Genomic DNA, 13,335 nt, shown 5'->3' with positions numbered 1-13,335 from the left:
TAGTTCCATTGGTTTTCACATAATTATGGAGGATAGGACTGGTCCTCGGGTTGAGATTCTAAATTGTAGAATGGCCAATTTGATGGCATCAGAGGAGATCTGGGTAAGTGTGCATTGGGACAAGTTCTTTTCCATTAAAGGGATGCTTGGCATATGAGAAGCCTTCAAAAGTGTAGTATTGAGAGATAAGACTTTGTACGTGCCTGTTGGAATAAAAAGCAAGTCCAACAGGTTTAGAGGACCATGGTTTTCAAGGGATATTAAGACCCTGGTTAAGAAGAAGAAGAAGAAGGAGGCACATATCAGGTATAGGCAGTTAGGACTACATGTGGTGCTTGAGGAGTACAAGAAATGCAAGAGAGCACTTAAGAAAGAAATCAGGAGGTCTAAAAGAGGAGTTTGCTTTGGCAGACAAGGTGAATTTGAATCCCAAGGGCTTCTATAGATATATTAAGAACAAAAGGACAGCAAGGGTCATAATTGGTCCTCTTGAAGATCAAAGTGGTTATCTATGCATGGAGCCAAAAGAAATGGGGGAGAGCTCAAATGTTTAGTACCTGCATTTACTTGGGAGATAGATAACTGAGAACAAAAGAGCAGTGTGGTCATGAACTGCATTTGGATTATAGAAAAAAAGGAGCTAGCTATCCTGAGGCAAATTAAATTGGATAATTCCCTAGAGCCTGAAGAGCCTAAGAATCTATAGAGCCTGGCAGAGATATTTAAGGCATCCTTAGACAAGGGTGAGGCGCATTAGGAGTGGATGATAGCAAATGTTGTTCCTTTGTTCAAGATTAAGTCACCTGGTATTCAGGATAGAGTAGTAAATTGGATTCAGCGTTGAGTAGGCTGAGTAGGTGAAGACAGAGAGTGGTTGTAGATGGCTATATCTCTTACACAAGTTGTGTGGCTAGTGATGTGCTACAGAGATCGGTGATGGGTCCGTTTCTGTTTATCATCTATATACATGACTTAAATGATAATATGGTCAATTGGATCAGCAAATCTTTGGTGACATCAAGATTGGAGGTGTAGTGGACATCAAGAAGATTAACAAAAGCTTGCAGCAGGATCTGGAACAGCTGGGGAAGTAGTCTGAAAAATGGCAACATGTAATTTAATTCAGACAAGTGTAAAATGTTGCACATTGTCAGGACAAACCAGGGTATAACTTACACAGGGAATAGTAGGGCACTCAGGTAGTACATTTTGTACTACAGATCCATAGTTCCTTAAAAGGTGGTGTGTTCGGACGCAATGGATACTTCAGATCTAAACAAAGGTGTATTTGTTCATCCTGTACATCTTTTTTATGATTGCAAGTCACTGCTAGATACCAAGAACATAAAGTACTGCAGGACTCTCCCATCAGTGAGTCGCTTGATAGCGATGGACCTGGATTAATTGCATACCATTGTGTTGTCACCTGGACTTGTGTACTGTTGTGCCGTGACAGTGCGCAGCAAGAGTGTTTGTCTTAAGATGTTTTTATGGGGATCGCAAGACCCTGTTGGACATTGGTAATTACTGCACTACAAGTCGGGTTCACTGGTGAGACCACTGGCGGGGGAGCTGCATTGCCTTGATTGTGGTGAGGACTAGGCCCAAGCTGCGGGATTGCCTGTAGCAGTCACCCAGGAGAGGAGACACTGAGGCGATGTGGGAGAGTGTCTGTGGATCGCTCTGGGGTGAGGCCCGGCCCCTCCCAATGGTGCTGCCCTCCAGTGTTTGCTTGCTGGAAGAACGAGCTGGACCAGGACTACAGTCATGTTACTCAGGGACTTTGGCTATACTATTTTTCTTTGTGACCATATGTAATTTTTTCTAAAATTGTAACCATTATTTGTGCTATGTGCTATTGGTAATGTGTGTTTCACTTTGGCCCTGAAGGAAAGCCATTTCATTTGGCTATATTCATGTATGGTTGAATGATAATTAAAACTTGAATCAATAATGAGAGCTTTGGGCACATTGGCTTTCATAAATCAGAGAACTAAGTACAGGAGCTCAGATGCTACGTTGAAGTTGTATAAGACACTGGTAGGCCAAATTTGGAGAGTTGCGTGCAGTTCTAGTCACCTACCTACAGGAAATATATCAATAAGCTTAAAAGAATGCAGAGAAAATTTACAAGAACATTGCCAGGGCTTGAGGACGTGAGCTCTAGGGATAGGTTGAATAGGTTAGGACTTTATTCCTTGGAGAGCAAGAGAATGAGTGGATACCTTATAGAGGTATTCAAAATTATGAGGGGTGCAGATAAGATAAATGCATGCAGGTTTTCTCCCCCAGATTGGGAGAGACTAGAACTAGAGGTTATAGGTTTAGAGTGAATGGTGAAATATTTAAGGGGAAACCTGAGGCTAGTAGGTGTGTGGAACAAACTGCCAGTGAAAGTTCAATCGCAACATTTAAGTGAAGCTTGGATGGGTACGTGGATGAAAGGAGTATAAAGGGTCATGGTCCAGATGCAGATAGACAGGTCTAGGGAGTAGAACAGGGTGGCACAGACTACATGGGCCAAAGGGCACATAACTGTGGTGTATGACTATTAGAAACAAGTAGTCACTCCAGACCCAAGTTTTAAGGATATTGGTGGTTTATTCATGCAATACACACAAAAATGCCGATGGAACACAGTAGGCCAGGCAACATCTATAGGAAGAAGTACAGTCGACGTTTCGGGCCGAGACCCTTCACATTTAGGATCCTCGTGATCAGAGCAGCTCCACACGTACTATTATATTAGTGCAGTTTGAGCATGCAATATTACATCTTCTACAGTCCTCTGAGAATTTAAAACCCACATTTTAAAAACAGATTTAATTTTGGAAGCAAGCCAAGCAGCCTATAAAAATTAAAGGAAATCTTACTCCACACCCTCTGAAAGGCTCCATTTAATCCAGTTAAAGGAAAAAAATATTTATTCTGGTCTTTCCAACTTCTATAAACATTGTTATGCATGTTCAGATTATTTGATTATTCATTAATATGAAGGCCACTTACATTGGTGCACGCCTCTCCTTTCTGACAAAGTTTAAACCCAGCACAGGATATTTCGCTCCTATCAAGGTCCTCAGTTGGCGGAGCTGCAGGATGACTTACTGATCGGAGGGCTATCAGATAAGGGTCCCTGGAAAGATAGCTTATTTCAATTAACCAAATAATGGGTATTAAATTGCATGTTATTGGACGTTATATCATTTGTCTCAAATATTTTGATCAGTGAAAGCCAGCAGTGAACTAGAAATTGAGCATAAAGTCAACAGCCTTTGTGGATACAAGTTCTACTGTGATAACTTAGACTTTCAACTTAGCTATTAGTCAATATACAGTGTATCAAGAGTCAAAGCTAATATCTGATCCCTTCCAATACAGACAGGCACATGTTTGCAGGCTGTTCAAACTCCTTCAGAATCTGCCTGGAAAATACGAGACACTGACAAGCAACACCAGCTGACAACCTGTTGCACCACTGTTTGGCATATGGTCCTTTTCAATAGTTTCATTCTGTGTCAAATTCTATAAACTAACACCTAAGCTTTGTAATCTGTTGGATACTGCTAGTCATCAAGTTTTCAAAATGCCTACTAATGTTAATACATCAGTACAGCATAACCCCTGCATGACCTGACAAATCCTATCAGTGTCAGATGTGCAAAGGTAGGTAACAAGTCAGCAATGTAGCCCAGATAGGGGAGCCGACTACAGTGATGTGTTTTCTTCAATGTAAAGGAAATAATCCCCTTCCAAATGAACGAGATGCAAACTTTTTATTCTAGAATTAACTGTAATCTGTCAGAAAATCAAAATCAACAAAAACAAAAGAGGGGAGGTAATTACTGGTTTCACACTATGGCTGGCCAGAGAAGAAGGCAAAAGCTCACTTCTCCGTGGAAAGAGAACAAGTTAATTGTAAGCACTAATCTAAAGATGAGTTGGGCAAACTCAGGCCGAGGTGGTTAAAACATCAATAAAGAAACCAGATATTAAAAATATTAATGTTGCAAATAAAGATTGATGGAAGTAGTAGGAAAATTAAAAGTTTGCTGGCCTGGGGCCTGGTCTGAATTGGAACAGATCCCACAGCAGGAAAGGGAGAAACTAACTGCCCTTGAGCCTCACTTTATTCAAACAGACAAGCTACGAACACTGGCTATACACCCACACGCAACTCAGTGTCAAAGACAATTAGAATTTTGGGTCACTGCATCACTGAGGAAACATCACGTATCAGGATCAGATTTTACAATCAGTAGCAAAGAATCCCACTGCCAAGGTTGAATTTGACGGGGGCAGTTCTGACCAACAAGGATTGAATCCCAGTTCTGTACTGAATGACCCTAGAAAGGAATTGTTTTTCCAAAGATATTTATGGTCCAGAATGTGTAGTAAGTGGTGAATTTCCTGCTCTTGTCACTGATCTCTGAAGAAAATTTAAACTTACACAATAAGCTTGCAGTCTGCCACTGGCTTCAAGGGCAGCAGAGAGGCTACGTGTAGTATCTAGCCTTTGCAGCACTCTGCATCTTTTGGGTGGGGATAGAATGAACTCCACGAGCCAGAGGATAGAAAATCTCTGAAATTTATTGCCACAGATGACCGTGGAGGCTGGCATTGGGTATAGTTAAAGCAAAGATTAATGGGTTCTTAATTATTAAGGATGTCAAATGTTAGGGGGAGAAAGTAGGAGAATGAGGATAAGGGAAAAAGAAAGTTCAAAGTAAATATATTATCAAAGTACATGTATATCACCATATACAACCCTGAGATTCATTTTCTTGTGGGCATTCTCAATAAATCCATAATAGAATAATAACCATAATAGAATCTATGAAAGACTCCACCAACTTGGGCGTCCAAACAGTGTGCAAAAGACAACAAACTGTGCAAATACAAGAAATAAATAAGCAGTAAATAAAGAGACCAGGAGATGCAGACTCCTTGAAAGTGAGACCATTAGTTGGGCAACATTTCAATGATGGGACAAGTGAAGCTGAGTGAAGTTACCCCCTTTGGTTCAAGAGCCTGATGGTTGAGCTCATAATAGGGAAAGCAGCTATGATTGAATTGGACATCTTGATATTGAGGAGGAAATGGTGCTCAGGTCTACTGCAAGGCATTAAGAAGCATAAATTCTTAGGGCCTGATGGCATATATCCCAGAATACTGGAAGAAGCAAGTGAGGAAATGGCTGTGGATTTTGTACGGATGTTTTTAGTCCTCACTAGTAACAGGTGAGGTGAGGACTGAAGAATGGCAAATGCTGAGAATTTGTTCAGGAAGGAATGAATGTATAATTTCAGGTCAGTAAGCCTCACATCAGTGGTGGGGAAGTTAAGGGGAGAGGGACTTCGGGATAGGATTTATATGGATTTGGAAAAGTCTCGCCTGCTTAGAAACAGTCAGCATGGATTTTTGCAGGGCAGGATATTCCTTACAAACTTGATTGAGTTTTTTTTTGAGATGACCCAAGGTGGAACAGTATCTACATGGACTTTAGTAAGACATTTGATAAGGTAGGATGATACAGATGATAAAAATACAACTCAGAGTAAATTGCAAGTTGTAATTTGGAACTGGCATAGAAAACAGATAAAGGGTGGAAGCTTGTTATTCTTGCTCGTGACCAGTGGTATTCTGCAAATATCTGTGCTGGAACCTCTTGTTTATGGTAAATATCAATGATTTACATGAAAATTTAGGTAGGTGGATTAGCAAGTTTGTAAATGACACTAAGATTGTTGGAGTTGTGGACAGTGTAAAGGGCTATCCAAGAATACAGTGAGATATAGATCAGCGGCAGATGGAGTTTAATCTGGGCAAGTAATTGGGAGATAAAATGAAAAGTGAAAGGATACAGTCAATGACTGGCCCATAAAGGCAGAAGATCCCAATGGAATATCAGGTAAAGCTCTGAAAACCTGTGGAGCATTCAAGGACATTTTCAACCTCTCACTGCTACGGGCGGAAATTCCCACTTGCTTCAAAAAGGCAATAACTATACCAGTGCCAAAGAAGAAGAATGTGGGCTGCCTTAATGACTATCACCTGGTAGTACTCACATCGACAGTGATGAAATGCTTTGAGAGGCTGGTCATGACTAGACTGAACTCTTGCCTCAGTAAGGACCTGGACCCATTGCAATTTGCCTATCACCACAATAGGTCAACGGCTGATGCAATCTCAATGGCTCTCCACATGGCTTTAGACCACCTGGACAACACAAACACCTACGTCAGGATGCTGTTCATCGACTGTAGCTCAGCATTTAATACCATCATTCCCACAATCCTGATTCAGAAGTTGCAGAACCTGGACCTCTTTAACTCTCTCTGCAATTGGATCCTCGACTTCCTAACCAGAAGACCACAATCTGTGCGGATTGTTGGTAATATCTCCTCCTCACCAATGATCAACACTGGTGCAACTCGGGTGTGTGCTTAGCCCACTGCACTACTCTCTATATACACATGACTGTGTGGCTAGGCATTGCTCAAATACCATCTGTAAATTTGCTGATGATACAACTATTGTTGGTAGAATCTCAGGTGTACAGAGGGTGTACAGGAGTGAGATATGCCAGCTAGTGGAATGGTGCTGCAGCAACAACCTGGCACTCAATGTCAGTAAGATAAAAGAGCTGATTGTGGACTTCAGGAAGGGTAAGATGAAGGAACAAATACCAATCCTCATAGAGGGATCAGAAGTGGAGAGAGTGAGCCGCTTCAAGTTCCTGGGTGTCAAGATCTCTGAGGATCTAACCTGGTCCCAACATATCAATATAGTTATAAAGAAGGCAAGACAGTGGCTATACTTGATTAGGAGTTTGAAGAGATTTGGCATGTCAACAAATGCACTCAAAAACTTCTGTAGTTGTACCATGGAGAGCATTCTGACAGGCTGCATCACTGTCTGGTATGGAGGGGCTACTGCACAGGACCGAAAGAAGCTGCAGAAAGTTATGAATCTAGTCAGCTCTAGCTCTATCTTGGGCGCTAGCCTACAAAGTACCTAGGACATCTTTAGGGAGCAGTGTCTCAGAAAGGCAGCGTCAATTATTAAGGACCTCCATCACCCAGGGCATGTTGTTTTCTCACTACATGGGGTACCATCAGGTAGGAGGTACAGAAGCCTGAAGGCACACACTCAGCGATTCAGGAACAGCTTCTTCCCCTCTGCCATCCAATCTCTAAATGGACATTGAATCTTGGACACTACCTCACTTTTTTTTTTAAATACAGTATTTCTGTTTTTACACTTTTTTAAAAAGCCTATTCAATATACATAATTGATTTACTTGTTTATTTTTTTTTCTCTGATAGATTATGTATTGCATTGAACTGCTGCTACTAAGTTAACAAATTTCACGTCACATGCCAGTGATAATAAATCTGATTCTGAAATACCATTGAGGTACAGAGGGATCTTAGGGTCCATAGCTCACTGAAAATGGCCATGTAAGTGGATAAGATGGTAAAGATGACATACAAATACATGTGTTCAATGGTAGAGGTGCTGAGTATAAGAGTACGGAGGTTATGCTGTAGCTATATAAAACTTTTGTGCAGTTCTGGTTGCCCCTCTATGGGAAGAATGTGGAGACTGTGGGAAGGGTGCAGAAGGTGTTCATTGAGGATGCAGCCTGGATTAGAGGGTATGAGCTATAAGGACAAACTTGGATTGTTCTCCATAGAGTATCAGAGGCTGAGGGGAGACCTAATAAAAAGTTTTAAAATTATGAGCAGCATAGATAAGGTAGACGGTCAGAATCTTTTCACCTGGGTGGAAAAGTCAACCACAAGAAGACATGCTTTTAAGTTCGGGGGGAAAGTCGAAATCTCACATGAGGGTTTTTTAAATACAGTACACGTAGTGGTAGACATTTAGAATGGGTTACCACGGATTGCAGAGGAAGCCTGTAGTTTGGTGAAGCTTACAAGATAGATACACAAATATGAAGGGAACAGAGGGAAATGGCTGTTTCTCAGGAGGCGGCCATTTAGTATCAGCTAGCATCAAGATCAGCACATTATTGTTGGTCAAAAGGCCTGTCCATTGCTGTACAATTCTATGTTCCAAAACATAACATCTCTGATATTTAGAAACAGCAAAAATGTTTTAAGAGCCCATTAAATCTGTTAAAATGTTAATTTTTTTCTCTCAGTGTATAGTTATAACACTTTAACTAATGTAAAGAAATCTAAATTAACTGCCATTCACCTTTGTCTCTCACAGCAGTTCCCCTCAATTGAAATGAATGGCTCAACTAACCCTGCACAGTTCACCCATGTGGATTCCGCATGGAAAGTTCTGGTGTCACAGCTTTCCCTGGGGAATCCACAAACAGGAATGCCACAATAAGACTTCTATGCTTGGACAGAAATCTGGGCGTTGTTCTCAGTTCCACTGTGCCCTTCCACAATATTTCCCCGCTCTGCAATCTCCAGTCATCATAATCACACTGCAGCTGGCACAGATCCTGGTGAACGGCCCACAGTAGCAGAATCCTGCTTGTGACAGCAACAACTACAGCAGGATCATGATAGGAGGAATGCCACTGGGGCCCATTAAATTAGCCATGCAACACTATTCCTTGCTCCTATAATACAAACTTTAAAGCTTCAGAGTAAAGTTTTAAAAACTATTTGCTACTTGCTGAAACTAGAACATCCAGACCAAGTCATTCACCGTGATGCCTTGTATATCTACAGAACCTCCTGCAGCTATTAAACCATCATATGGATGTGTCAATAACAACTCCTGCCATAAAAACTGTCTAAACTAAATACTTCCATCATTTTGAAAGGGTGATCTATTTGCCATCACTGGTCACTGACAGTTTCCATGAAGTTTATGCAAACTTTTAAATAGCTCCTTGCTGTCACTGGCTATGTAATTCAAGAGGACACTTCCTACAAGATACTCGTGACAACTAATCAGGAAAAGTACAGCAGCTGGCTGAAAAGTATTTGAAAATCTAAGTGATAAAGGATGCACAAATCTCAAAGTGGACATTGGAGATTTCAGTAATATGTTGCTGGACATCCTTACAGTCAATGGACACAACCATCGTCTGTGTATTAGTGCAAGTCATATTGTAGACATCAAAACTGCTGTGGTTCATGTCAAGACCAAAAACCTGATATTTCTAGGAGAATGTTCAAATAAAAATTAACAGACGATTCATTTGAAAAGTGAAAATTAAGTTACCCATCAGCACATGGCACTCTCCGAGATGCCAGCAGAACAAAATCCTGAAAGTTGCCGGCCTTGTTGACAGAAGGAGAGATCACATGATAGATGACATCATCCTCATCCACTTTTTGTATCAACTTAAATTTCCTTGGAAGGAAAAACAAGATGAATCAAAATGAAGCAAACTCCTAAAATGATGCATTTGAAAAACTACAGTTAAATTTCTGAATTCTAACTTCACATTCCTACTATTGAGAAATCCTCACTTGTGAAAGCAAATATTTTGGGGAAAGTCCTTCAAAAAAGAAATTCTTTCTCATTAGGTTGAGCAATAACAACACTGGAAGAGACTATTCAGCTGACTAGACCCAGGAGCTAACTCTGAAAAACTGTCTGCCTCTTTTCACTTTCTGCATTTTTTCTAAACGAAAATCCTTAAAGGGATAATAAGTTTACCCTTCTAAGTACTCCAGGAAATATAAACTGATTGGAGAGCATTTTTCTGCCAATTTTCTTTCCTTCTACAAAGCTGGTGTGTGATCCCACAGATATGATTTCCTTTTAGTATACTGATCAGTTGGTCTGATACACAGGAATTACTAGTTGGTTTGACTGCAAGATTCATCTGATTTCCTCTTTCAGCGGGGTTTTGTTTTCTTACGTAATGATCATGGAGGAAGATTAAGGCTCATGGGATCCACAGAGACTTGGTAAATTAGATTCATAATTGACTTGGCCACAGTTGTGGTGAAGTGATGTTATTCTGACTGGAGGTCTGTGACTGGTTTTCCACAAGGATCAGTGCTAGCATCTCTGAGTGATTTAGACGAAAATACAAGGTGATCTGATTTGATATAGTAGTGGAGTGTGAAGAAGATTGTCAAAGGGTTCAGCAGGATATAGACACTGTCAGAAATGTGGGTGGGGTAATGCACCTTGGGAGGTCACATTTTAGAGATAAATGTACAGTAAATGGCAACACCCTTCGGAGCATTAATATACAGAGGGGAATCTTGGGGAGCTGGAACATACTTTCCTGAAAGCGGTGACACAAGTAGATAGGGCAGTAAAAACAGCATACAACTTTCTTGCCTTCATCAATCAGGGTGCTGAGTATAAATCTATGAAGTCATCTTGCAGTTGTATAGAACCTTGGTGAGGCCACTTTGGAGTATTGTGCACGGTTCTGGGGGTTGCCAGAATGTGGAGGCTTTGGAGAGGGTGCAGAAAAGGTTCACCAGGACGTTACCAGGAGTAGAGCGCATTACCTATCAGGAGAAGCTGGGCAAACTGGGACTGTTTCCTCTGAAGCATTGGAACCCACTGAAGAAATATATATATAATAATGAGAGGCATAAATAGAATAGATGGTCAGAGTCGTTATCCCAGGGTGTCAGTGTCAGGTAGTAAAGAGCACAGCTGTAAAGTGAGAGGAGTTTTGTTTAAAAGGATATATATATATAAGTACAGTTGACTTCCTGCGAAAGGGTCTGGGGCTGAAGGGTTGACTGTGCTTTTTCCCATAGATGCTGCCTGGCCTGCTGAGTTCCTCCAGCATTTTGTGTGCGTTGCTTGCTCTCTGTAGAGAACCACAGTATGTTTTCTGTGGGAAACCAGTTGATGCTTTCCTCCATGGTCCAGAGACACAGGAAGACTGTTAGTCTTTGAGCTCTGACCATCTGAGGCTTCCCTGATCTACATTAGCCAACTACTACCCAAGTTAGCTGGAATGTTCACTGTGCGTCAGCAGCAGCTGATTCCACCTTAGCCGGTCGGTTAGTAATAATATTCACCTTCTTTCTGGCTGCACCTACATATGCTGGCCCGGGAATGGCTGGGAAATAACTAGTCTGCTGGTGATAAAGTTTAGTGTCATATCAATAACCTGATTACACTCAGGCTCCCCCGTTGACAGGGTGCTTCTCAGTTAAGCTAACACCACAAAGCCACAGGGAAGATGGTCCAACCAATGCGCCTTAGGGGAAGCTGATTACTGAGAAACCGAGAAGAGAAACAACCCTCCATTAAGGATAGGAGACCCCTCAGATTTAATGTGTTCCTTAATATGAGAGACAGAAAATTAAGTCTCCTTATTTCTTATGCTGCATCAACTTCTTCCCCCTTCCACTGTCACTTGGGTTCAATCTTCAGTCCAGGTGGCTATCCTTACTGGTAGTGAGTGTCCCACTCATGTCGACGGCTCATATCAGAGAGCAGGAGGAAAACTTGCTTGACGTTTACAGAAACAGTTATTTCTGCTTTGAAGAATAGTAATTGATCTTCCTCGAGCGTAAAAAGTTTTGCCTGGAAAGAGAAAATTGAGAACATTTTCCAGAAAAGCTGGTTAGCTGGAAGTCTTCAACACTTTGTGTTGCCATTAATTTAAACTTGCCTTCTTCCGTGTGCAGTTCAGTACCCAGTTTTGTTTTGCAGCCAGGGTTTTTAGTGCAGAGACATTATTATAGCTGAGGTAAACCTTTAATAATAAAAAAACACAAACTTTTAATATGCCAAATGGTTAAAGGAAACACCTCTTTACCACTGGTCAATGATAGTCACCTTAGCACAAAAACACGTCTTTAGTCACTGGTACAACATACTAGCAGTGGTGTGCTGTGTCCCAGTTCCAAAGTTTGATTCCGTCACAGCCGCAGACTGTGGAACATGGCTCACTACCAGCACAATATTCTACTTCCGGTATATGAACTAGTGATCCTGGCCCACGCATGCTCTACTGATCTTTCCCATTCCTGTTGAGTGCTGCAGCCTGCAGATTAGACATTCCCAGGTGAGGTGCAGTTGGCTATCTCACTCCATGTGCCTTTATTGGCCATATTGGTTTCAGTTGTGAAGATTCTCAAGGTGGAATAGCTGATGAGGTTGCAAGTGAATAATCACCATGTTGCTGAGTTGATGTTGTAGTTGTTGCTACTATACAAGCAGTAACACAACATGAGACACCCCTCCATTTAAAGGGTGGAGACAAAGGAAGCAAATGTAATATGTAATGGTGAAATGCTGAGGCTTTATCAGGCATTGGGTGTGACCACATCTGAAGTATTATGAGCAGTTAATAGCCTAATTCTGCTACAATGTGTTATGTTGCTAAAACATGGAGTACTAAAGCAAAGAAAGAAACAGGACTTGAAGTCTGTCTGATTCAGGTTGATCTTGGTGAGTACTTAGACACAGAGGGTGAAAGTTTCACGAATAACCAAGCAAACAAAAGATGGAATTAGGCAGATTCTGTCCTGGTTGTTAATTTTCACCAACACATGATGTTTAAGCTCGACTCTTAGCATGAATTTTATTTGGCATTCAAGACAGACTGAGATGCAATTTCCAGCTTTTGTGGTTTTGTGTATAGAGAATGAGAGTACAAATAATAATTAATCAAATAATTCCTTTTCCAAAATAATCGAACGGTAAAATAAGAATGCCTTCAAGGAATACAGTTGACAAGCATAGGAATAAACTTAAGAAAATAATTCCACTTAGTGAATTGTCAAATGGCAGGTTACCTGGTTGCTGGGGTCCCAGGGAACAGACAGTGGTACTTCAGTTTGTTTACATGAAATGATATATTTTCTGAAAATTAAGTAATAGGAATGAGATGTGAGATTTTAAGATTACAAATTGATGATTAATATAAAGAAATACTAATACAATCACAGCAATAATCACTGATTAACTTCTCTATATCAACATTTTATGTTGGCAAGGGTATTCCTATACTTCATAGTCCTGAGAAGATTCCAGAGTTGATACAGCTCTTCTGGTGAAAGATATTTAGTGTTGCTGGACATGAACACCCAGTGACAATGAAAGATATTACATCACTTGACTGGGAATTTATAGGTGGCATTCCTATCCATCTGTTACTATTACCCTCCTACATGGTGGAGGTGATGAATCTAGCGGGTTATGCCTATATTGTCATGCAGTATTTTGTGTTATACCAGTGGTGAATGGCTTATGGTCAAGAGGGAAGAAAAGGGCATGATTCAAGGCAGCTTCTTCGACTTCGAGCTTCAAAAGTTTCCGGAGATCCAAGCAATGGAAAGCGGGCAGGAGTGGAACAGAGTGGACAACTTAACCCAAAGAGGATTCAGATTTACACGTCCGGAAGGCTTCAAC

The 13,335-nt window shown here is 41.0% G+C and overlaps 1 protein-coding gene across 1 annotated transcript in view; it reads right to left on the bottom strand.

Moving 5' to 3' along the window:
* The window catches only part of acot11a (acyl-CoA thioesterase 11a), a 105,795-nt gene that overhangs the window by 10,863 nt on the left and 81,597 nt on the right, over positions 1-13,335 (bottom strand). The window contains exons 11-15 of the mRNA XM_073063377.1: positions 12,720-12,786; positions 11,591-11,674; positions 11,369-11,502; positions 9,214-9,345; positions 3,007-3,133 (exon numbers count right to left, since the gene is read on the bottom strand). Coding sequence (XP_072919478.1) covers positions 3,007-3,133; positions 9,214-9,345; positions 11,369-11,502; positions 11,591-11,674; positions 12,720-12,786 — 544 coding nt within the window. The remainder of the gene's footprint in view (positions 1-3,006; positions 3,134-9,213; positions 9,346-11,368; positions 11,503-11,590; positions 11,675-12,719; positions 12,787-13,335) is intronic.

This window comes from Hemitrygon akajei, chromosome 12 (assembly GCF_048418815.1).
Source record: "Hemitrygon akajei chromosome 12, sHemAka1.3, whole genome shotgun sequence".
NCBI lineage: Eukaryota > Metazoa > Chordata > Chondrichthyes > Myliobatiformes > Dasyatidae > Hemitrygon > Hemitrygon akajei.
This window is presented reverse-complemented; position numbering and strand designations above follow the sequence as displayed.